The sequence below is a fragment of the Polypterus senegalus genome, chromosome 1 (genome assembly GCF_016835505.1).
Source record: "Polypterus senegalus isolate Bchr_013 chromosome 1, ASM1683550v1, whole genome shotgun sequence".
Classification (NCBI taxonomy): domain Eukaryota; kingdom Metazoa; phylum Chordata; class Cladistia; order Polypteriformes; family Polypteridae; genus Polypterus; species Polypterus senegalus.
In genome coordinates, this window is record NC_053154.1 from 2,958,093 (window position 1) to 2,982,379 (window position 24,287).

General features: G+C 46.9%; 1 protein-coding gene across 1 annotated transcript in view; it reads right to left on the bottom strand.

Annotated features, from left to right (window-relative positions):
- inpp5f (inositol polyphosphate-5-phosphatase F) overlaps positions 1–24,287 on the bottom strand; it is a 57,833-nt gene that overhangs the window by 12,486 nt on the left and 21,060 nt on the right. The window contains exons 2-7 of the mRNA XM_039743709.1: positions 6,018–6,098; positions 4,043–4,179; positions 3,089–3,217; positions 2,559–2,726; positions 2,301–2,357; positions 1,592–1,790 (exon numbers count right to left, since the gene is read on the bottom strand). Coding sequence (XP_039599643.1) covers positions 1,592–1,790; positions 2,301–2,357; positions 2,559–2,726; positions 3,089–3,217; positions 4,043–4,179; positions 6,018–6,098 — 771 coding nt within the window. The remainder of the gene's footprint in view (positions 1–1,591; positions 1,791–2,300; positions 2,358–2,558; positions 2,727–3,088; positions 3,218–4,042; positions 4,180–6,017; positions 6,099–24,287) is intronic.

A 24,287-nucleotide genomic window follows, 5' to 3' on the forward strand; every position in this document is an offset into this window, starting at 1 on the left:
AGACCCCCAAGCCCGCCCACTCACTCACTCCGCTGCCTCTACTTCATGCACTGACCTTCAGAAATGTGGTGCTTCATTTAGGCTCACCCTGTACAGTACTGCTGAGATCAAACAGTGAAAGTGTGAGTGAACTACTTCAAAGCGGCCCACAGGATTTACAGATAAAACTATTCTAATGGGGGCATTTTAAACAGAGGGAACAAACCACTAATCATAATTGAACTACAGGGCCTGAACATCACAGTCTGGATAAACATAACCTGCTCTGCTGTGAGGTGAATCGTGCAACACACAAGCAAGAGCGAAAATCAAACAGACTGCACTGTTGGGTAAAAATCCAAAGTTCTGTCAAATACTGCACAGGAAAAAAAAACCAAAAACAAACCTATAACATTTTTAAACAAATTACCGTATTTACTCGTGTGCGGCGCGCACCCTAATTTTTACAAAGAAAATCGCAAAAAAAGTTTTGCCCCGTGTACGATGCGCGTTGTGATTGTATAGGAAGCGTTTAGAGAGAGAGAGCGCTGTCGAGCGAGAGAGAGAGAGAAAGCGGGAGTGGGCGAGCAAGCGAGCGAGAGAGAGAGCGGGAGCGGGCGAGCAAGCGAGCCCAAGCAGAAGAAGTAAACATTACACAATTACATTTTCTCGTGTATGACGCGCACCTGATTTTATAATGCTAATTTTCGGGAAAAAATGTGCGCATGGTACACGTGTGAATACGGTACTAACTTCAAGTTCTGTCCAATGCTGAACAAAGATATCAGAAAAAAATAAAAATCTACTGAAAAAACCTCAAGTTGTGTGACAGAAAGGCCAGCATGTCCACAGCAAGTGGCTTCAGAGCAGCACGGCTACCTGTTACTACATTACCTCCGGTGCTGAAAGCCCACTCAGAAGGGCAGCTTGAGTCGGAGATACACACGGACCCCTTTTGAAAGTTTCCCCAGCTTGTGGAAATGTTCAGGACTTGTTGCGTTTTCCACCACTCAAGTGCGTTTACATCACCATCTACCTCAGGTCTTGACTTGATCTCTTTCTCACGATTCCTGTGTGTGTTTTATTTCTTTTCTGTTTTGCTCCCTCCCTTCACAGCGGGGCGAGGAGGTGGTGATCTGTGTGAATGTTTTAAATAACCAAAGAAAAAAAAATGTTTTGTCATCGAGGACCCCTAGACATGACGGAGTGCTTCAGCCTGTGGATGAGTAGAACTGAGGCTCTGTGGTGACGCAGCTCTTTTAATGGCTCCAGATAAATTAATGGAAACAATTATTAAAAAAGCTGGACTACAAAGTAAGTGTGGTGGAGAGCAGCACTTTAGAGATCTTCAAATCTCAAGTCAAGTCAAGTTGGGGAGCATGAACTGGTACAGCATGTTGCCGCACCCAGCACACGACGGAACAACGCAGGATCTCGGTTGGCAACCTCCCAGGCAGATACGCGGTCCAGCTCCACCCTCCGGAAATGACCCTCTATCTGCCACAGCCAGGTCTTACGTGATTGACCCCTTGGCCTGGTCCAGCCACTCGATACCAATACGATATATCGTCGAAACAATTCTAATGTTTTAACTTCAGGCATCACGACCTACCTGCACGGTGCCGACTTCGGCGAGAGATGAGGGCCACCACAAAGCGAGGGTGGAGGTCGTCGACGCAGCCAGAATCATGGGCGGGGGTTTCAGGGCTGCTCTTCTCCTCGTCGGAGGTGTCACTGTAGTTCACCACCAGCTCTTCTGTCTGAAAAAATCCCTGAATGATGGGGAGAACCCAGAAATCGGCTTTCGGGTCCTGGAGAAAAAAAGAGTGAGGAGAATTTGGGAAAAGCACAATGTCATCGCTTCATACGCGGGTCAGCTTGTTTGAAAGAGTGGCACGTCATCATGCTGTTTTATGTCAAGAGTAAAAACTAGATGTGCTGAGGGTCCAACACGCTGCACTAATCTACGAGTGAACTAATGTCCTACCAGTGGGAGACCCCCAACAGGACCTGACCCCAAGCAAGAATTGGCACCTCACTGGAGAGCACTTCAGGTGAGGGGACTGCCATGTCAGCCAGCCTAACAGAATACTACACCTTGGGGTCTGCCGAGGATTAGGCCTTGGGCCTCTTGGAGTTACTAAGCCATTCAAGGGACAAGTGACCCTATGAGGCAAGTGATCTGGTGGCACTTGCAGCCGTTAGTTTTTAAGGGATTTTGTCTATTGTGTTGGAATAAATGAAATAGTCAGTCTTAGCCTGGGTAATCAGATAAACCCCAGTCATATGGTGTGGTGGGTGAAGGAGGTCGGTCGACTTACTTTTAAATTGAGAAGGTCCTCCAGCATGTGCTTGTTCCAAAAGAATCTGTCGTCCACCTGGTTCAAAAAAAAAAAAAGAAAGTGTAAGTAAATGTCAGCTAAACCACAGCTTTACAGATACTGAGACCACCGAGCGGTCTTCATCCCAGTCCCTCATCTTTCACGCTGTCTGTTGTGTCCAAGGTACTCTGTTAACTACAGGACTCCCTCCGAATGTCCAGTGGCTCAGGACCACGCACCTGTGTTCAACCAACATACCTTCTTCCAGAGCGGCACATCATGCCCGTCTCGCTCACTCTGCCGCTGCGCCGTATTCGTCAGGTCATAGGTCAAGCTGTAGTAGAAGGAATCAGAGTCCATGAAGATCTTGAGCAATTCTTCAAGCAGCCGCCGCTCCAACCGCTCCTTCTCTTTGTTCTCCTTCACCTGAGCAACACAAAAAAAGTAAAAAGAATGAATACCCGGGCTTGGATCGGCTGGCAGCCAATGTGACAATAATGCAGGTGGCAGTGCAACTAACGGTGATACACCTTTAATGCCAATATGCATGCAGGAGACCCACGAATGACACAAATGGCAGGAACCGCTTTAGCAAAACAGCTGACTTGGACACTGAAAGCTGAAGGAGAAACAGGAAAACTATGGAGCTGCTCAGCACATGTTGGCTCTAAGCAGACTAGACTGGCATTCTAAAAAGCTTGGGGTACTCCAGTGACGCAGTCACCCCCAGTAGATGTGGTGGGAAGGCCAGTAAAAAGCACCCAGCAAGCAGGAAAAATTGTGCTCACCTTTTTCTTCATGGGCACAGCAACGTTGGATTTGATCTGGCTGAGGGTCTTGAGCAGAAACTTGGAATCATCAGGCGACTGAGTAATTCGGTCAGTCTTGTTAATCCCAAAATGGTGCTTCTTACACAACTGTGAGGGAGCAAATGAGAGACTATTACAGATGGCACAAGGGCAAAGACGCTTCTTCCATCAGTGGAACCAGCTGCCCACACTGTGGAGCTTCCCTGTGAAACGTCTTAGGAATTATGAGGCCTTAGACCTTTTACAGTTTTAGATGGTGGTCATGTCACCTGACCCAGAAGTCTAAACACGCTGTGGTGGACAGCATTACATGACAAGATGAAGGCTGGTCTTTTGTTCTCATTTCTGTCCGTTTGTCTGTCCTGTCCCCGGGTCTCTATCTACACTTTCATGAAGACTCCCTGGCCTTCAGTCTGTAGTGCAATTACTGAGGACCCACTCCGTGTTTGACCTCTTAGAGGCTTCAGCGGACACCATGACATCCAACTACCTTCTCTATGGCTCAAGGTCTGTTCTAGTCTTTAGCGGGGTCTAGCCCCCATTAGAGCACATGACGCTGTGGTCCCAGAGAGCAGGAGCTGGACTTGTTAGTGCACCGTCATGGGCTAGGCTGACTAAACTTGTCAGATAGCTGAGGATGTGGCCAAGTAGTTACATGGTCAAACATTCAATCTGTAGCTCTGTATGGACCATGAGTCACTTGACCTGCCCAAAAAAGAATCCATTTTAGAATGGCTGAAGACATACAAAAGCCACCATGTGGCCTCCTCCATTGCTGGTTTTTCTGTTAAATCAAACCTTCTTCTTACTGCATGGTCAAGACGGCTCAGGAAGTGTGAGTCTGGGCTTAGTTCTTCACGTCCTTTTGAGGGTCATCTCTTTTTATATGGGACAAAGCATCATAGAGACCGGAGAAATCGAATCTGTTCTTACCTCCAGCTCCAAGTCCTGCGGCTCATCGTCTGACAAGGGGATCACGCAGATCTTGGTGATTTTGTACACCTCATGGTTCCCTGGAAGCTTTCCAGCCAAGGCCTTCTGGCGAATGAGGACGAGGCCCAGTGGGAGGTCTGGAAAGGCAAAAGAAGGCCACGGCCGTGAGTTACGAGGGCTTAGTAATCCCTTGGTGCCTCTTCCTGGAGTTCTAGATGAGGACAAGGGCATAAAATGGGAGGCAAGACATAGACTGGGGGGAGCAGGTGGAGAGCTGCAGTGAGGAGGCCAGCACAGACTTGAGGATTTGGGCACCAGGATGTCCACAAGGACCAATGAGGGTGAGACTGCCCACAAAGATGGATGGAGTGGGTTTGGTACAGCACAGACGGGGATGTTTGGGCACCAGGGCTTCTATATAGATAAAAGGGGGGGTGTAGTGGAGGAGGTGGGTACAAACTAGAAGAGAAGGGCATTCCTATAACTCAGGGAAGGTGTTGCCACAGATGGGCAACTGGGTTAGGGGTTTGGGTTACAGCACAGTGACAGACAGGGGAGGGGTGGGTGTTTGAGGACACGGGCACAAAATGGCAAATGAGACTGACTACACAGATCGGGGGGAGCGGGTGGAGTGGTGTGGCATTATCCCAGACTGGGTTGGGGATGTACACAGGGATAAAGATGCAGAAACGTGGGCACAGATAGTGGTATGAGGGTGAAACTGAAGTGGATGCCAGTCGCTGCTTAGTGCAGTCTGGAATGTTCTTGAGGTTAGAAATTAGAAAAACAAAAAGACACGTACAGCGTCCCTCATTTCTTTTCCTGTAGAGAATCCCCTTAACAACATCAACAGTTTAAAAAGTGTCCGCATTTCATTTGAAGTGAGCTTCCTCATAAAAAGAAGCCCGAACGTGACAAGTCAAATGGAGCAAGCAAGGCTGGTGACAACAGTGCAGAGTGCCAACACCCTAAAAAGGCAACAGTACCAGGGGCCGAGAAGGCATCCTTCAGACAGGGCGACTCTGTCCATCACCGTCTATTCAAATGACCCATGCGGGACTTTACTGTCTGATGCGATCACCCACAGTTGCCCCCACTGATATGGGCATTTTGACGCGGGCACTGCACTGCTGCTTATTGATCAGCTTGAAGCCTCCAGCATGAGGTCACACAAAGATTGTAGTCATGGCAACCAGAAAAGCTCCTGTGAGGCAGCAAATCAGAGGACACCTTCCTGAACCTTCTCCTGAGCCAGTGGGCACCGAGCAGCAGCCGTCTGCTTCACCAGCCCTAACTGTGAATGGCAGATAAGTAGACACCAATTCAGAATATGCAGCCCTACTTTCTAAGGTCACCAAACTTCACCATTTAATGCCCAGTCTAAGAGAAAATGTGAACCAGTGGCTATCTGCTTGGCCACCAGGACTGGCCATACACAGAAAAGCAGTTTTTGGCAGTAGGCATGTGCCGACCTGCTTGGCATGAATGAAAAAGAACTATAAAGCAAAATGCCAGTGGGGGAAAAGGAAATTCCTGAAGTAGTCCACCAGGCAGAGGGAGGAGGATCACCCGCAGTGCCAAGCCTCAGTTCAGCTGCGCCACTTAACCTCATGGCCTTTATGTGCCTAATGCACACTATTAACAAAGGAGTCTTTGCCTTTTCAACAGGTGCCATAGTGAGATAATGAGTGCTTGGGCCAAGCTAATCCACCTACAGATACCAAGCATCAACTCAGCCTACTGTACCCATTAACTACCCTATATACGCCAAACACATGTGAGGCCTCACCAGTGTAATTGCGGGTATAAAAAACAAATGGCTGGTGATGCTCAGAGATGGGTGGCCTCTGCCAGCCTCTCTAGGGTCTTGTCCACTCACTGTTCAGTTTGAAATCACCACAGGACATGCCTCTCAAGTAACTTCAGGTCCAGGACCCTCAAATGTGACCCACCATTCCCAGAGGGCAGCTCTCACCTGCATGAAGCTGAATCTTCCCCACGATGCCCTCCACCAGGCCGAGGCAAACAGGATTCCATGCCAGCAGCAAGTCAGTGGCTGTAAAAGAGAGAGAGAGAGACGGGTAAGAGAGATGGGCACAGCAGCAGTCTGCCAGGGTTAACAGCCGAGTCAGCCAAGTCACGTGACAGCATCACTGTGTGGGCAAATCATAAAACTGCAGGAAGGGCCGTCAAGTCGCACTGTCACATGTGCGGAGTTGGAGGAAAGTGAGAGTGTGACCAACTGGGGACAAGTCAGCACTCTGCAGGGCGGTGACAGTCTGATAATACAGAGATGGAGGGGTAGGAAAGGCACTGGGACAGCTGTAGGGTGAATGTGGCCATCTGTTCTTAGCGCACAACCTCATTTTCTTTCATGGGGCACACTGGTCATATCCTGACCTCGGGCAGATGGGAGGTCATGAGGTTGTCCTACTGAGGCCCCTAATCTGGGTATTAGGGTGGGTGCCCACTATGTGATTTCAGCCCAACTTTCAAGTGCCCAACCGTTTCCTTTTTTTTCCAACTAATGACAAAGTCTATGAAGGTCCTAAAGTCGCTATTTGTCCTGTCACAATCTGAGGGGCTTCTGAGCTCCTGCCACCACTGGCTTGAGTCCTTCAGCTGTGACAGGTCAGGTGAGCGGACTCTGTGACTCAGTCCTTGCTAAACAATCAGGATCCTTTCAAAGAGGGCTGTGAGATGTCGGTGGACGAGCAGGAAGGAGGAGGACAGACTGGCTGAGTCGTGGATGAGACGTCTTCTGAGAAACGTCACAACTGAGTCAGTCCTCAGAGAGGACAAGCTGAGGCACCCTGGCCAGCAGCAGCAGTTGTGCAGTCGGCTGGTCGCAGCACATGAGTTCATCCAGCTCAGGGACGTTTAGAGACACAGAGAAGTAGCAGCACATTCATCAAAGGGTCATCGCATCAAAGTCAGAGTCCTCAAAAGAGAGCTGGGCAGTAAGATTGAAGAGTGCCCGGGGGTCGACTGGTAAGCATCACAAAGGAGCATTAAGTCTGACCTCCTCCATAAAAGGGAAATAAAATATCACTGCGTGAGCCTGTCCCTAAGGGGCACAGACCACGGGGACAAATGGAAATGGTCACACTGGACACCTGAGTTAGTCAGAGCCGACGCCACTGCTACCCAGAAACCCACCACAGGATTGCACCCAGTGACCTGGCATACACACCACTCCACACCCGAGTCCCAGAGGTGGCCGTGGGGGACAGGAGCAGGACAAGCCTTGGACACGATGTTGTGTGTGAGTGTACAGTACATGCAGCCTGCACCACCCCGACGGCTTTTCTATTCAGGTGCCCCCACATCACAGCTGTCCTTCTTCTTACAGACATCTCCTATCAAATGTCAGCTTTCTTCAGTTTACTTCTATATAGCGCCTTGCACCAAGTGCAGGCTCAGGTAAATACATTTACTCTTTACACATTACTACCTGCATGATTCCGTTGTTTAAACAGACAGCACAACTCAACAGCTCTTCTCTCAGTTCCCTCGACAGAAGGTATTGGGGGTGTGGAAAAAATCTGTCGTTCTGCAGATTTCACAAAACTGAACTCTATACGCTTTGATGTGAGACCCCCTTCATCGCTTCAACGTGACTGGGACGGGACAGGCAGAACCACCTGTTACCGTGGCACATCAGGCGGGCTGGAGATTCACAGGGGGTTTGGGAGTTCCCCACGATTTACTTCAGAACCATTGTGAATATCTACAACCGTTAACACCGTCTGGTCTTCCATCGCACGAATTACTGTAGAAAGGAGGATGTATCCAAGAAAGGTAATGTAGTCCATCTTCACTAATGACATTGGACACCAAAGGAGATCTTGATACGCCATTCGTATTAAAACGTTTACAGTTTCCCATTAGAATAGCTTTTGCAAAGACAATTAACAAAACTCAGAGACAAACAGTCGAAAAAGTTGTTTTATTTAATAGAGAGAAAGAAATGAAATTCACTCACGGGCAGTTATACGTGCGTTGATGCATACGTAACAATTCCCATGAAAATAACAATTTGTTTAAATTGCACATCCGCATCCCCATACGGGAGTGGCAGAAACACAGAGAGGCTAACGTGTAGCGCCCGCCTGGGGGTTGGCAAGTGAAGCGAGCAGGGGGCAAAGCCTCCTAGTAAAATAAAAATATAATCCTTGTCTTGCAGTTGACTCCTCAAATATCCATTCCCATATCTCCCAATTAAATTTTTTTTTTCGCCAGTACGTTACACTTTGGTCACCAGTGCCACCTGCTGGCTCAGAGTGAGTGAAACATGTGAACAGACGGAGGCCAAACTAGCAGACAAAATGACGAGAGCTTAACATGACTCGCCCGGACAACACTGCGTGTGCTGCTTCTACCTACCGTAATACAGAATGGGGGGCCGTTGGGTGAGGCGCGTAGAACAACACAAAGGAGAATCAAAGGCTCGTCCTTTAACAGCTGCTCCTTCGGCTTTTCTTCATAACTAGCTAACACAGCTGAAATACCCGATGTTGTCCGGGAGGAAAATAAAGTGTGTTTGTTTTTTTTTCATTGTTTGAGGAAAATATAATTAAAAAAAAAAAAACACAACTTTAAAAATAAAAATAAATGAGCAAACACTGAAGACTCACTAATGTGCTTGTCCTGTGGTCTTGTATGGATGTTATCATCCAGTTGATGCCAACTCTAATTTTAAAAGCAATGGTGGCGGTGCTCAAACATACAGAATGCTGCCAGTCACCTCCAGTTCGCCCTCTGGTGGTCATTCCCAGTGTTAACCGGATGATAACATGCATACAGGACCACAAGATCACCCCCCACCCTACCCAGAAGGGGGCGGGTTAGGGATGATTTCCCCCTGCAGTATTTTCAGTTGACCAGTGAGAAACACGTGTACCAAACTTCATGAAAATCGCTCCAGCCGTTCAGAGCCGATGCTGGGACAGACACACACACACACATTGATTTATAGATATAACAGAGATTTACAGACTGTCCACATTGAGGTAAAAGGACAAGTCAGACATGACAGCATTCAGGGTCACACAGCAGAAAGGACAAATTCTCGACTCTCGAGACATCACTAGAGAGGCAGTGTGGATGACGGATGGGGCAGGAGGGGGTTGCCATTTAAGAAACTCCGAGGCTTTGCCTTCTTTTCTTTACCCGTTCTACAAGTATACATGGGCCACGGCGGGTGCTTTGGCCTGCTTAGTAATAAAATGTGAAGACTTCCCAGAGTCTGCAGTTTCTATAGACGCCGCCGCCGCCGCCGCTGCCACTAATGACGTTTCTGAACGGCGTCTCACCTCACAGCACCTCTGAGCTCCTGGAATTTTCTTAGCCAGGCTGAACTTCTCTCACTGCGAGCAGAGCTGCTGCCGTCGGCGTAACGGCGACACGAGAATAAACCAATAAAACCTTGAGATGCGTCTCCAGACTTGTCAAAAACAGCACGTACCACACGCTCCTCGAGACCCCGATTCAACTTGACTTTAGCCCACCTATTAGAACACACAGGTGGACTGGCTGGGGCAGCACAAGGATTAAAACTCAAAGCGGTGCACCGGGAGGGGTTAATGGCTGATAAGCTGTGACATCAATGTGGCAGGTGGGATGATCCCACTTCGCTGGGGGTCCCGACAGATTAGAAGAAAAGGAGGCTTTCAGACTCAAAGAGAAATATTAAAAACGGCAGTGCGCCAGGCCTAAGGTGACCGAGACGCGCCTCGTAACAGGATTCCAGGGCAGACATCTTCAGGAATGCCTGCCATGAAATGGTGAGAGTGACGGACGTGTCAACGCCTGCCAAGTGAGGGCACAAAAGGCAGGATGCGTCTTCAGGCATGGCATTCGTCCTCACAGGGTCAGTCACTTCCATATGGGCACCACCCTCAGAGCTCAAGAAAACAGCCGAGTCATGGGCACCCTTGGGCACCACAAGACCTCAGCTTGGCTGCTCCCAGTGACACTGACAGATTGTTCTGCCAGTTTGACTCATTTGCCAAGATGGGACCCCGTGGAGTTGGCCTGCTCCCAAACACTTCTGCTCTTTACTTCTTCAGTGGGCACTGGTCCAGCAGCTGTTCAAACACGCAGGGTGCGGCCGCTCTGGAAGTTTCCGCAATCCATCAGAGGGAACTGGATGAGCGAGAACAGGGGGGAAAAAGGACCCTCCGTTGCTGGGTGGGCGCTACACTTACTGCATTTCTTTCATCTTTTTTGTTAACTCATTTGAACCTTAAAACTGTCAGCTTCTGTGGCATGAACAACATACACAGCCGTGCCCGCTTGAAAGACTGGCATCACTGGCACTGTTGCCACTCTAACCAGAAATCAGACTTTCTCTTTGCAAGAGGTGCTGGCCTTCAGTCTGATTTCAGGACAGATGGGCGGTGGCGCCAGTAATGCCAGTCTTTCCAAGTTTTTCTCTTTTTTTTCCCCTCATGTTAATCTTACAACTGTCGGCTTCTGCGGCATTGGTAACACAGACACCTGTGCCCACTTGAATGAGTGGCATTACTGGCACTGCTGCCACTCTAACCGGAAATCAGACTGAAGGCCAGCACATCATGCAAAGAGAGAATGGCCTTCAGTCTGATTTCTGGTTAGAGTGGCAGCAGTGCCAGTAATGCCACTCATTCAAGTGGGCACAGGTGTCTGTGTTACCAATGCCACAGAAGCTGATGGATGTAAAGTTTGCATGAGGAAAAAAAAAGAAAAACTTGGAAAGACTGGCATGACTGGCGCCACCTTCCCTCTCTATCCAGAAATCAGACAGAATGCCAGCGCTTCGTGCAAATGGCAGTTTGAAGTCTGCAGCACAGTAATTGAGTGAAGCAGTTCAATTAAGAAGGATTTTCTGATATAGTGCCTTTCACCGAGGTCACACAACTGCAACGCAGCAACAGTACACTAAGAAACCAACAGGGGGCAACATTTAACAGTCAACGGCAAGGTTCAAAACTCAAAGCAGCGCCCCCTAGGGAGAGAAGGCAGCACAAATAAAAACACATTTATATTCTTTTATAGTGCCTTTCACTAAGACGACACTCAGGGAGATCATAGAGATTTACAACTTGGATACGGCAATCATACAGTACGAAACCAACAGGGGGCGCCATTTAAAAAGGTCATAACTCAAGTGAGTAAAGCAACAAGACTGCAAAATAGGTAACGAGGCAACTTAAATCAAAAATACCTTCTGATATAGTGCCTTTCATGGCAGACATGCTCAGAGATCTCACACAGACTTACAACTGCAATAGGGCAACAGTGCACTATGGAACCAACAGAGGGCGCCACTCAAACATCAGCTGCAGGGTTCAAAACTCAAAGTGGCGTCCCCCACTGACGAAGATACCAGGCTGCAAGGCAGGAGAGGAGGCATTAAACAGCAAAAGCATATCCTCTTATATAGCGCCTTTCACAGAGGACATGCTCAACACACTGACTTAAACGTGCAATACAGCAATTATACACTAGAAACCCAACAGGGGGCGCCATTTAAAAAAAATAAATAAATAAAAGACGGGGAGCAGGTTCAAACTCAAAAACAGCTCCCCCTAGTGAGTAAAGGAACAGGTTATAGTAAATGTGACAATTAAAGGTTTTCTATATAGTGCCTTTTAACTGAGGACATTCAAAGCAGCACCGCCTAGGAAGTAAAGTCACAAAAGGCTGAAAGACAGAAAAAGGAGGCAATTAAAGGGAAAAGTGTAGGCTTCTATAGCGCCTTTCACCAGGGACACACTCATAAGGCTTACACAGATTTACAACTTCAACGGGAAACAGCGCAGCATAAAACCAACAGGGGGCCCCATTTAAAAAGTCAGGCACAAGGTCCACTTTTCAAAGCAGCACCCCCTACTGAGTAAAGGCACAGGCTGCAAGGAGGAATAGTAAATGAGACAAAAGTGTGTTCTTATATAGTGCCTTCCACTGAGGACAACCAAAGCAGCGCCCCCTAGGGAGTAAAGCCATAACTGAGCAAAGGCAGGAAATAAGGTAATTACCAGCCAGAATATGTCGGTATATAGCGCCTTTGACAGAGGACATGCTCAGAGAGCTCCCACAGATTTACACTACAAAATTAATGAGGGCCACCATTGAGAAAGTCGGGCAGGGAGAAGGTTCAAACATAAAAAAACACAGCGCCCCCTAGTGAGAGACGGCACAGGCTGCATGGAAGTACAGTAAAGGAGACCATCAAATGTTTCTTCTCATATAGTGCCTTTCACCGAGGAGTTGGTCATCTGGCTCACACAAACTTACAACTGCAGTACAAAACCAGCAGGGGCGCCGTTTAAAAAAAAAATCAGCCGCAAGGTTCACCGTTTAAAGCAGCGCCCCCTAGTGACGAAAGGCATCGGGGCTACGGGACAGGACACGAGACATGGGCTCTCCATGCTGTGTAACGTTCTGGCTTGATGGCTGAGGCAAAGTGAGCCTCATGAAGTTATCTGGGTAGAGGTTAATCTCTTAATCCCTTATTGTTAAAGGAAATCTAAACTAAAACGAGCCTCTTATAATTAAATCTACTTGAAGTGAGCGACCAAAACTAAAAACTAAAGCAAAAATGGTCACAAATTCATGAAACTAGTGATGAAATGATGGGCAAAAGGAGAACAGAGATTAAAAAAACACAAGACACCACACTCAAAAACCACGATACGTCTGGTGTGACCGGGCGTCAAAGTTACGCCTCTCCAGTCGCTTCAGTACACTGTGCCAGAGGCAGAGAGCCGTGGCCCGCCGACACCTCACGCCGGCCTCTGCTGCAGGGCACCACGCCAGCTCTCGTCTGTTACCAGGGAGTTCTCACCTCAGCCCGTGGCATCTGCCACTCCTTTATTTACCCAAAAGCACCACAAAGCAGAAGTACCTGCTGAAGCCGACACCAGGATGCCATTGTGTGCATCGCTTGGCCTGCTGGGGACGGAGACACAAGGAGAGGAGTGGCATGTAGACGGGCTGTGAGCGGTCCTGAGCGAGTGTGGCACTGTGGGCTTTGTAGATAGGCTTATCTAGTTTTAGCACGTCTCCATTGACAGGAGTATAATACAATATCTTTTATTTATTTATTTTTTTTAGAGCCCAGAATCACACAAGAAGTGTCGCAATGGGCTTTAACAGGCCCTGCCTCTCGACAGCCCCCCAGTCTCGACTCTCTAAGAAGACAAGGAACAGCTCCCAAAAAACCTCGTAGGGAAAAATGGAAGAAACCTCGGGAAGGGCAGTTCAAAGAGAGACCCCTTTCCAGGTAGGTTGGGCGTGCCGTGGGTGTCAAAAAGAAAATAGGGGGTCAATATAATACAATACAATACACAGAACAAATCCTCAATACAGTATAAAAATACAAATTTTACAAGTATGGAGCAGAATTTAACAGGAGATGATATCCCATAATATGATTTGGATTTGTTTAGAATCCTGGAGACCTCATCCATCAAACTGTCTCCCCCTATTGGCCATTCCACAGCTGAAATAGCGCTAATCTGGTGAAAGGACCCCTCTACCCCACTATTCCTGCGATCCTCCGTCAGGGATGACTTTCTTTACCTTAGGCAGGCGGGCCGTGGGCACCAAGTGGCACATTTGAGTACCGAGAAGAGAAACAGAATAGGTGAGGGTGAGTATGCAATTCTAACTGTCATAATACTTCTGTTTTAGTGCTAATGACTGACAACAGAGATGCAGTCTGAGTCTGTACAGTAAATCAGCAGCTCTAGTCAGGGTGTGCTAAACTGAAGTCGTGAGTCTTCAGCCGGGATTTAAAAGCTGAGACCGAAGGGGCACCACTTATAGTGCCAAGCAGACCACTCCACAGTTTAGGGGCCCTGTAACTAAAAGCTCGACCTCCCACTGTTATTTTATTAATCCTTGGAATCCTAAGCAGACCAACATCTTGAGATCTTAATGTGCGCTCAGGTTTGTAAGTCGTGATAAGTTCAGACAAGTAAGTCGGACCTCGGCCATTTAATGCTTTATGTGTTATAAGGAGGATTTTGAAAACCGGGTGCCAGTGTAAGGATTTAAGAACTGGAGTTATGTGTTCATATTTTCTTGTTCTTGTAATAATTTTTGCAGCCGCATTTTGGATTAACTGGAGGCTGTATAGAGAACAGTTTGAACAGCCAGTGAACACCGCATTGCAGTCGTCAATCCTACTAGAAATAAATGCATGAATTAATTTCTCCGAATCCTGTTTATTTAGAAAGCGCCTTAATTTCCTAACATTTTTAAGATGGAAGAAACATGTTTTGGACAACTTTGTAATATGCGCTTTAAATGACATTCTAGAATCAAAGATAACTCCTAGATTGCGGGCCGATTCAGTAAAATTAATTGGGATTCCAACTGAGTTAAATGATGACAGAATATTGCTGTGATCAGCGTCATTCCCTCCAACAATTAACATCTCTGTTTTATCTGTATTTAAAGACAAGTAGTTCTCATTCATCCACTCCTTTAATTCACTAACACAACTAATTAAAGACAACATCGGAGAAACTTCATTTGATTTAAATGAAAGGTATAACTGGGTGTCATCTGCATACGAGTGAAAATTAACATTATGTTTCCTAATGAGAGATGCCAGTGGAAGCCTGTAAAGTGAAAACAGTGACGGTCCGAGTACTGAGCCCTGCGGGACACCATATTGAACTTCTGTGTATAGTGATGGAGTCCTGTCAGCACATTTCTGTACATATTGGAACTGAATTGGTATTTGAACTGAGAAGCGACCACAGCGCTCTGTCTCTGTGCTCAGTGAAGGGCGCAATACAAAAAAACATAAGTAATATGAAACCCTGGGGGTGTGGCTACTGGTGGGTGTGGCAGGAAGTGGCCACAAGAGGGCGGAGAAAGAAAAAGCCCACCCGTCCTGTGGATGGAGTTTCATCAACTGATTGGTGTATCTGCTTACATATTGATAAGAGGCTCTCTTGGTTTTGGGGGGGTGGGCGGGTCGGGGGTCTTAAAAGTAATAAAGTATACACACAGAGGAAAATTGGAAAAGCAAACTGCACAGTTCGAACCTGCTCACCGCACAGCTGGTCAGAATCCGTTAAAACGGGAACTTGGGCTTGTCTAAGGTGACACATTCACCACAAGTTAGGGGCTACAAAGGTTTTTATTCTTGTCCACGGCCTGATTGGTAGAGAGGGCTCGAGAATGTAGGATGTGCCTAGCCAGGATCGGTGCAGAGGCATACAGACAAAGCAGTGAGCCCTCATGCTGACCGTGGTCAGGGGGCGAGAATAAACCCACTTCTTCATGCCCAATTGGCTGGCACCTAAACTAGGATGGCCCACAGGTCTGAAGGGAACAGTAAGGAAGAGCAGGGCTGGATTTAATAGGTGGGCACGTCAGCGTTGCTCGTCTCGTCGTCCTGTTTCAGCCCCTGGCTGGGGTTCAGAGTGGGGTTTCATATTGATTATGAACCTTTTCCTTTGTCTTTCTCTGTAAGCGTTGTGTTTTTCCTTAAATAATCTCGCTCCATCTTATATATCGGAGTGTCTGACATCTTATATTCCAAATCGTAACCTTAGATCTTCAAATGAGTGTCTGCTTAGAATTCCAAGAGCTAAACTTAAAAGAAGTGGTGAGGCGGGCAGGCGTCCTTCTGCTGTTAGGCACCTCAAATCTGGAATGGCCTGCCAATAGGAATTCACCAGGCTGATACGGTGGAGGCCTTTAAAAAATTGCTAAAACACAATACTGTAACATGGCCTTCTCATAACTTAATTTTAATGTAATCCTGATGCTCTGTATATTCAATTTATTATAATAACTATTCATGGTGGCTCTAAAATCCGTACTGACCCCTACTCTCTCTTCTGTTCTTTTTCCGGTTTTCTGCGCCATCACCACCTGATCAAAGCACAGTGATGTCCCTCCATTGACGGATTAAAGGCCAGAAGTCCACATGACCGTCATCATCAAGCTCTTCCATGAGAACCCTGAACACCATGAGGACTGATTGCAGGTATAGGGGGCTGGGTGGTCTCATGGCCTCAGAACCCCTGCAGATTATGTGTTTTCTCCAGCTATCCGGAGTTTTTTTTTCTTGTTTTTCTGTCCTCCCTGGCCATCAGACCTCACTTCTATTCTAGGTTCATTAGTGTTCTCCCATTTTAATTCTCACTTTGTCTTTTTTCTCTTTCTTCATCGTGTAAAGCACTTTGAGCTCATTATTTGTATGAAAATGTGAGACAAAAAATAAATGTTGTTGTGTTTGTTTGTGGGCGGGGTCACCTGCCAATCACCGCCAGGGACAGCCCTCCATCCTGTGGGCTCCCAGAGTTCCTGGCGGCTCACTGAGTGTTTGGCGACTTCTCGTGCTATGGCTTGAATTTCGACCCCGTGCTCTGCTTTTGACTTCGTCTCTTGGACTCTGTTTTTCTTACCGTGCTTACTGATATTTCTGAACCTCTGCTCTGTTTTTGACCACCATTTTTGGGCTTTGTTTACTGTGCATCGCCTTGCCGTTCAGGCATCTCCTTGTGCGCTTTGGGCCTTGGACAGCCTTTTGTGAAAATAAACCTTTTTAATTTAGAAAGATTTGTTCTTCACCCTTTGGGTTTCTAGTCTGGGTTTTTCACAATGTGTCTCCCCCACCACAGAAGTGGGCAACTTTTAGTTATCTTGTACCTGCGCTTTCGGGACTCCCTCAGATCACGACACTCGCTTCCATCGGGGAGAATATGCCGAATCAAAGAGGCTCAAGGAAAGAGTGAAAAGAGCCACCTGGCAGTCTGGACGCACTGGCTGAGCAGACCCCCCGAGCGGCAGGAGCTGCTGTTCATCCTGGTTGTACTTTTATGGTCACATCCACTTACTCTGCTTCTGGCACATTTGAGAAGAGCTAATCTTAAACTGAGTGAATAAACGACTGAGGCTGCGAACTCCTTCTAATAAACTGTCTGGGGTCCGGCGATAAGACGGGGGAAGGAAATATTTTAACCACAGACACAGTCAAGCCGAGTTCATCCTGACGCATCTCCAGGACAGGCTGCTAAATGTGACTTAGCACAGCAGGAGCCAAAGGTATACTCAGGTCTATGTGAAAAGACCCCGAGTGGGAACAGGGGACTAAAACTGAGATGTCCTCCCTACGTATCCAAAAGAAAGAGAAACACAATAAAATAAACTCCCTGCTCCTGATGCTTCAGTTTTTAGCTTTACATCTTAGTTACAGGCGGCATGGCGGCACAGGAAGGCCTGTGTGTTTGGGCAGTTTAGAACACTCTGGACGAGAACAGGCCATTCAGACCAACAAAGCTTGCCAGTCCTGTCCACTCAACTCCTTCAAGATAACATCAAGTCAAGTATTGAAAGTCCCTAAAGTCTTACTGTCCACCACATTACTTGGTCGCTTATTCCAAGAGTCAAAAACTTCGAAACACTTCCTCATGTTTGTGTGAAATTTCCCCTTTACAAGTTTCCAACTGTGTCCCCGTGTTCTTGATGAACTCATTTTAAAGTCCTGTCTTGATCCTCTGGACTAATTCCCTCCATCATTTTAAACACTTCACTCAGGTCTCCTCTTCATCTCCTTAAGGCTCAGCTCTTTTAATCTTTCCTCATCACTCATCCCCTGTAGCTCTGAATCACTAGTCTAGAGCCTAGTCGCTCTTCTCTGGACCTTCTCTTGTGCTGTTATGTCCTTTTTGTAGCCTGGAGACCCAAACTGACCCCAGGACTCCAGATGAGGCCTCACCAGTGTGTTATAAAGCCTGGGAAGAACCTCCTGTGACTTGTACTGCACACATCAAGGCGCTATATAACCTGACAGTCTGTGAGCCTTCTTAATGGCTTCTCAACAATGTCTGATAGTTGATAGCTTAGAGTCCACTATGACTCCTAAATCCTTCTCATAGGGTGGACTCTTAATTTTCCGACCCCTCATTGTGTATTCAAACCTAATATTTTTACTTCCTATGTGTAATTCTTTACATTTGCTGACATTAAATGTCATCTGCCCAATTCTGTCTGCTGTCCACGTCCTTCTGTAATGATGATATAATGGATTCCAAATTATCTGCTAATCCACCTATCATCTGCAAACTTATCCATCTTATTTATATTTATTAAAAATAGCAGCGGCCCCTGCACTGCCCCCTGCTGGTCACCACTCTTAACATCAGCCAGTTCTGATGAGGTTCCTCACACCATCACCCTCTGCTCCCTGTATCTGAGCCAATTCTGCCCCCATCTACATTCCACACCCTGACCTGCCACTTCATTTAATTTGATACCCTCCCTCTCATGTGGCACCTCATCAGATGCTTTCTGAAGGTCCACATCAATAATCTCATCTTCTCCTCTCTGGTCGTATCCTTTTGTTTCCTCCTCATACAGTAGAATTCCTGCCTGTTAGTAAAACATGACCTCCCTCTTCTGACCCCACGCTGACTGTTCCTAATAACTCCTGTCACTGCCATGTGTTGCTCAATCTTATCCGTAATAATTCCTTCCATTAATTTGCCTGCGATGCCCGTTAAGCTTACTGGCCTATAGTCTGCCCCGTCACCCTCTTTATATAACAGGATGATATTTGCCATTTTCCAGTCCTTCAGAATCTCTCTGGTGTGCAGTGACTTCCTATAAATACGTGTCAGTGGTTTTTACCTGCACTCACCAGCCTCCTTAAGAACTCGAGGGTAACTCTTATCTGTTCCTGGTGAGAGTTTGCATGTTTGCCCCGTGTCTCTGTTGAATTTTGCCCACTGCCCAAAGACATGTAGGTTGGGTGAATTGGTGACACTAAACTGGCCAATGTGTGTGCTTGGTGCGAATGCCCTGTGATGGACTGGCGCCCTCACCCAGGGTTTGTTCCAGCCTTTGATCCCCGTGACCCTGGTCTGGATTAATTAAGCAGGTTGAAAATGATAATTAACAGATCTTTTAATTAAGTTGTTGCTCTACTTATGACAAACATAACGCAGCACGGTCAGAAAAGTAACCGCATGCGACGTTCTTGCCAAACTTATAGTTCCATCAGAGTTAGAGCAGACTGTTAGGCATGCTCCATTAACACATTAGTGCTTGCCGTTAGCCGAGTGAAGAGCGCAGTCTGTTCTGGTTAGGCAAACATATGTGCGAATTTAAAGGATAAGTTTGGTATTTTTCAAGTCCAAGTTATTTCTTCACTATTGTGGTACACAAAGGAGAACCAAAAAGTACTCTTTAATAGTGGGAACTGTGAGCAGATGAACGTTAACAGTTCTAGGACTTGCCCACCCACATATGTAGTCCCCCCTGCAGGTCAATGCACTTCTTGTATCACTCCACTCACGTTTTCATTTTTTAGGCCTGCACCGCTTCCTTAGCCCCATCATCAGAGATGAACCTGCGACAGGGTGCAGCCTCTTTAAGGGGACCAGAGGTGTGACAGTCCTGTAAGTGACATGTGGAGGATGTTCAAACCACAGCTGCTGCGCTGCATGGGGACGTGTGCGGTCATGGAGCAGCAAGAGTGTCTCCAGACAGCACTCGTCTTCTTTTGCTGTTTCTCTCTCTACTGTGCTGCCCACCGATTGCTCGTGTTTCTAAAATGCGGCAGAATGGGATCCGTCATCCCAAAAGGCGGTCGTCATGATATTCTTGGCAGAGGGCCGTCGTTTGAATGTCTTCTTTACTGGAGAAGACGGGAGTTTCCAACGCATGCTTTACCTAAAGAAATCTCACAATGGTGCACTCAGATAGCACGGCGTCCACGTTTGGATTCAACTAGACTAACGGCAGAGCGCCAAGCTGTGTGTCTCTCAACTACCCATAAGCCAATGGGAATGTGTTTATTTTAGTAGCAAAACGACAGTCAAGGAGGAGGTGAAGTGGATTAGGAATAGTAAAGGAGAATAACAAAATATACAGACAGTGAAGTAGTGACTGCTCTAAGCTCACATTCATATGAGGAAGAGGACAACCACCCAGCAGTAACAGGGACTACTAAGGAGGCAACGGAGGGCTTTGGAAACTGTAGAGGGAGACGTGCTGTGCAGACCTGACATGTCGACTTCCTACGTGTCACACTCGACGTTTACTTACATGACATTTGATCTGCCCAAGCCTGTGTGCTGTCCAAGTCCATCTGTGCCAGTTTGGCTGATTCTCCAGTATCTGCCCCTCGATTTAGTTGGGTACCGTCTGCAAACTTCACCAACTCGCTGATCATACTAGCCATGTTGAAGACAGAATAAATTCAATACTCTTTGGTCTTTCCTGCCCTGCGTGCACCTCCAGTGGACCTCCTCGGGACCCTTGTGTGTCTGAACCCCTCTTGAGCGTGTTTCCCGTACAGTCTGCTTCCCAGACGCTGCCATTTCAAGGTGCTTTGCGTCCCCCTTCTGCCTGCTTTTAAAACTTCCAGTCTCAAAAAGGCGACTCCCAGCGTGGCGCCTACTCCTTCACCCCTCCTCGTGTGTCTCACTCTCACACTCCTCATTCAGTCGTGTCACCTAAGCCAAACTGAGCAATCAGATTACAGCATAGGGACCGGACACATGCCGACTTTAGCGTTTTATTATATAGTGTGGGGTTTCCTAAACTATGGGCTGGGCTGTGGGTTTAACAGTAATCGGTCACGGATGGATTGTGAAGGGGGCCACAGTGGGTTGGCACGAGCCGATTAAACAATCAACACTGCTCAGATGATCATCCTCAATTATACACTGCTCACAAAAATTAAAGGAACACTTTAAAGAAACACATTAGATACATCAGATCTCAATATGAAGTTGGATATCTATACAAATAACGACAGGGCAATGTCTTAGGAACAAAAGGATGCCAAGTCTTTTAATGGAAATAAAAGTTTTCTGCCTACAGAGGGCTCAATTGTGTAGACACCCTAAAATCAGAGTGAAATGAAGATGTGGCAGGCTAGTCCATTTTTTCAAAAACTTAATTTCTGCTAATCAAAATGCTTTTCAGTATCTTGTGTGGCCCCACGAGCTGGTATGCATGCTTGACAACGTCGGGGCATGCTCCTAATGAGACGACGGATGGTGTCTTGTGGCATTTCCTCCCAGATCTGTATGAGGGCATCCCTGAGCTGTTGTACAGTCTGAGGAGCAACCTGGGGCGCCTAATGGACCGAAACATAATGTCCCACAGATGTTCTATTGGGTTTAAGTCAGGGGATCGTGAAGGCCATTCAATTGTTTCAATTCCTTCATCCTCCAGGTACTGCCTGCATACTCTTGCCACATGAGGCCGGGCATTGTCGTGCATTAGGAGGAAACCAGGACCTACTGCACCAGCGTAGGGTCTGACAATGGGTTCAAGGATTTCATCTCGATACCTTATGGCAGTCAGAGCACCATTTCCTACGCAGTAGATGTCTGTGCGTCCCTCCATGGATATGCCTCCCCAGACCATCACTGACCCACCACCAAACCTGTCATGTTGAACACGTTGCAGGCAGCATATCGTTCTCCTTGTCTTCTCCAGACTCTTTCACGTCTATCACAGCTGCTCAGGGTGAACCTGCTCTCGTCTGTAAAAGTACAGGGCCAGTGGCGGACTTGCCAATTCTGGTGTTCTTGAGCAAATGCCAGTCGAGCTCCACGGTGCTGGGCAGTGAGCACAAGGCCCACTACAGGACGTCGGGCCCTCAGGCCATCTTCATGAAGTCTGTTCCTGATTGTTTGGGTAGAGACATTCATACCAGTGGCCCTCTGGAGGTCATTCTGTAGGCCACGAGCAGTGCTCAGCCTGTTCCGCCTTGCACAAAGGAGCAGGTATCGGTCCTGCTGATGGGTTGAGGACCTTCTACGGCCCTGTCCAGCTCTCCGAGAATAACAGCCAGTCTCCTGAAATCTCCTCCATGTTCTGGAGATTGTGCTGGGAGACACATTAAACCTTCTTGCTGCAGCACGTGTGGATGTGCCATCCTGGAGAAGTTGGACAACCTGTGCAACTTCTGTAGGGTTAAGGAATTGCCTCATACTGCCAGTAGAGATGATTACTCAAGCCAAAACTAGCACGAGTGGAAAACCAGCCAAAAAAGATCAAGAGGGAGAAACTTGAAATGACCTCCACATGTAAAACCAGTCCTGTTTTGAGGGTTTTCTAATTGTTGCCACTTTAGTGCACCTGTCGTTAAGTCCATGAACACCAATACAGCTGAAAGTGATTAACAATGACCTCAGCTGCTTAACCAACCAGAAAATTATCAGACAGGTTTAATTGATTTCATGCCAGGCCCAATAAAAAAAGTGTTCCTTTAATTTTTGTGAGCAGTGTATCTTGCTGATTATCATCCACAATTCTTCATGGGGGCACAAATGATCATCAGCATTCAACAAGGAATGGGTCTCAGAGACACTAAAGAGGGCAAGACTGAGTCAGGACCAAAAAGAAACGTTTAAGGAACCCTGGCATAGCAGACATTGTTAACGTATGAGAGCAGCAGCCCCAGCACTGACCCCTGCTGGACACCACCTTTAAAATCACCTACTTCTGATAAGGCCCCTCTTACCATCATCCTTTACTTTCAGTATTTAAGTACGTTTTGTGTAATATTTTTTTTTTTTTTTTTTACAATTATTTTTCCATTTTGGAATTATTATTGTCAGCTACTGGTTTATTTTTGGCTGCCATTTTGGCTCTTGAAATTGCTGCCATTTTGTTGATTGTCAGCCATATACGACAGCAGCATTGAGCTGTTAAGAAGTGACACTGTGATGTCATCATCCAGGAAGTATAAAAAGCGATGGCGCACTCTCCCTGGTGTTTATGATTCTGGATTCCTAAAGAGATCTTCTTTGTGGTGTACATGCCGAGAGTCTTTGTGAGAGGCTCTCAATTCGGCCTGCGATTATTACAACAATTACTGCGTATCAGGCTTTGGTTCTCTCAGGTGTTGGTGATTTTCTGCTGTTGCCCTCTGCCCATTTTCACACTTCTTTTACTGTCAGAACATGCAGCCAGTTTTGCACCCACCTACACAGGACGCCCTCTTAGTTTGACGCCTGGCCTTTGACGTGCCACTTTATCAACAGCCTCCTGACAGTCCCGATCAATAACCTCATCTGCAGCCCTCTGATGGTCTGCTTTTATTGCTTCCTCCTAGAATTGCAGCATATTAGTGAGACACGACCTCCATGTGTGAACCCATGCTGACTGCTCACTAACACGCCTTTTCGTGACATGCGATATTCCATCGTTTCCTTAATAATAACTTCCATTAATTTCTGCTGATGCATGTTCACTTGAGACACCTCGATGGCACACTGAGCCAATGATGGCCATTCTAAAAAACCAAATGGCTGCACCAGTGATACAGGGGGTGAGCACTCGGTGATCCTGGAATAAGTTCAGCTCCATCAGTAGAGTTTCGGTTTCCCTTCAACCCATTGATGTCGAACTCCAGGCCTGCAGGTTTTCATTCTAACCCTTTTCCTAATCAGTGGCCTGTTTTCACTGCTTATGAACTCCTTTAACCCTGAATTGATTCTTTTCTTCATTAAATGGCAGCCAAACAGAAATTTGACGTGAAATGAGCTGACTGATGACCAGCTAAACTGGAGCTTTAAACTCCAGCCGGGTTCTTAATGAGAAGCCCATTGTTGCTGTTAATTAAACCCGTTATTTCATTCCATGGATTGTTGCTGCTCTCATTCTGCCACAGCAGACATTTTCAAAACTGTTGATTTTCTAAGAACGGCGTGAAGATGTTTGGGTGACCTCAGAGATCAACCTTATTGAGACTTCCACCCTTCTTTATTTTCAGATATTGAGTGATGGGCACAGGTGAGCTGGTCATGCGGCAACAGCTCATTTTGGGTCTCCTTATTGTCTGGCTGCTAATTTAATTAAAAAGAAACAACTAAGGGGCCCGAGTCAAGTTAATTTAAATGAAGGCAAAGGAAGTTAATTAGCAGCAAAAGCTGGTCACTAATTAAGGAGATGGTTAGAATGAAAACCAGCAGCCACTGTGGCTCTCCAGGACCGGAGTTGGACTCCCCTGCTTTAACTTTAAGAATCCTTCTCTGTTACCAGAGCCCTTGGGAGGCTCAGAGGTTATGATTTTGTTAAAATGTGTTTTTTAATGGTGTCATTTCCATGCCAGGACTGGAGGGTGAGGTTAGGGTTACTACACGTGCATACTGGTTGGGGGTTTCCCCCTTTTTACTACATTGCTATCACATTTGTTATTTGAAACTTGTGACTCTTTGTTTTAGTTGATGGGATATAATTTGATCAAAAAAAATAAAAATGTCTGTGTCAA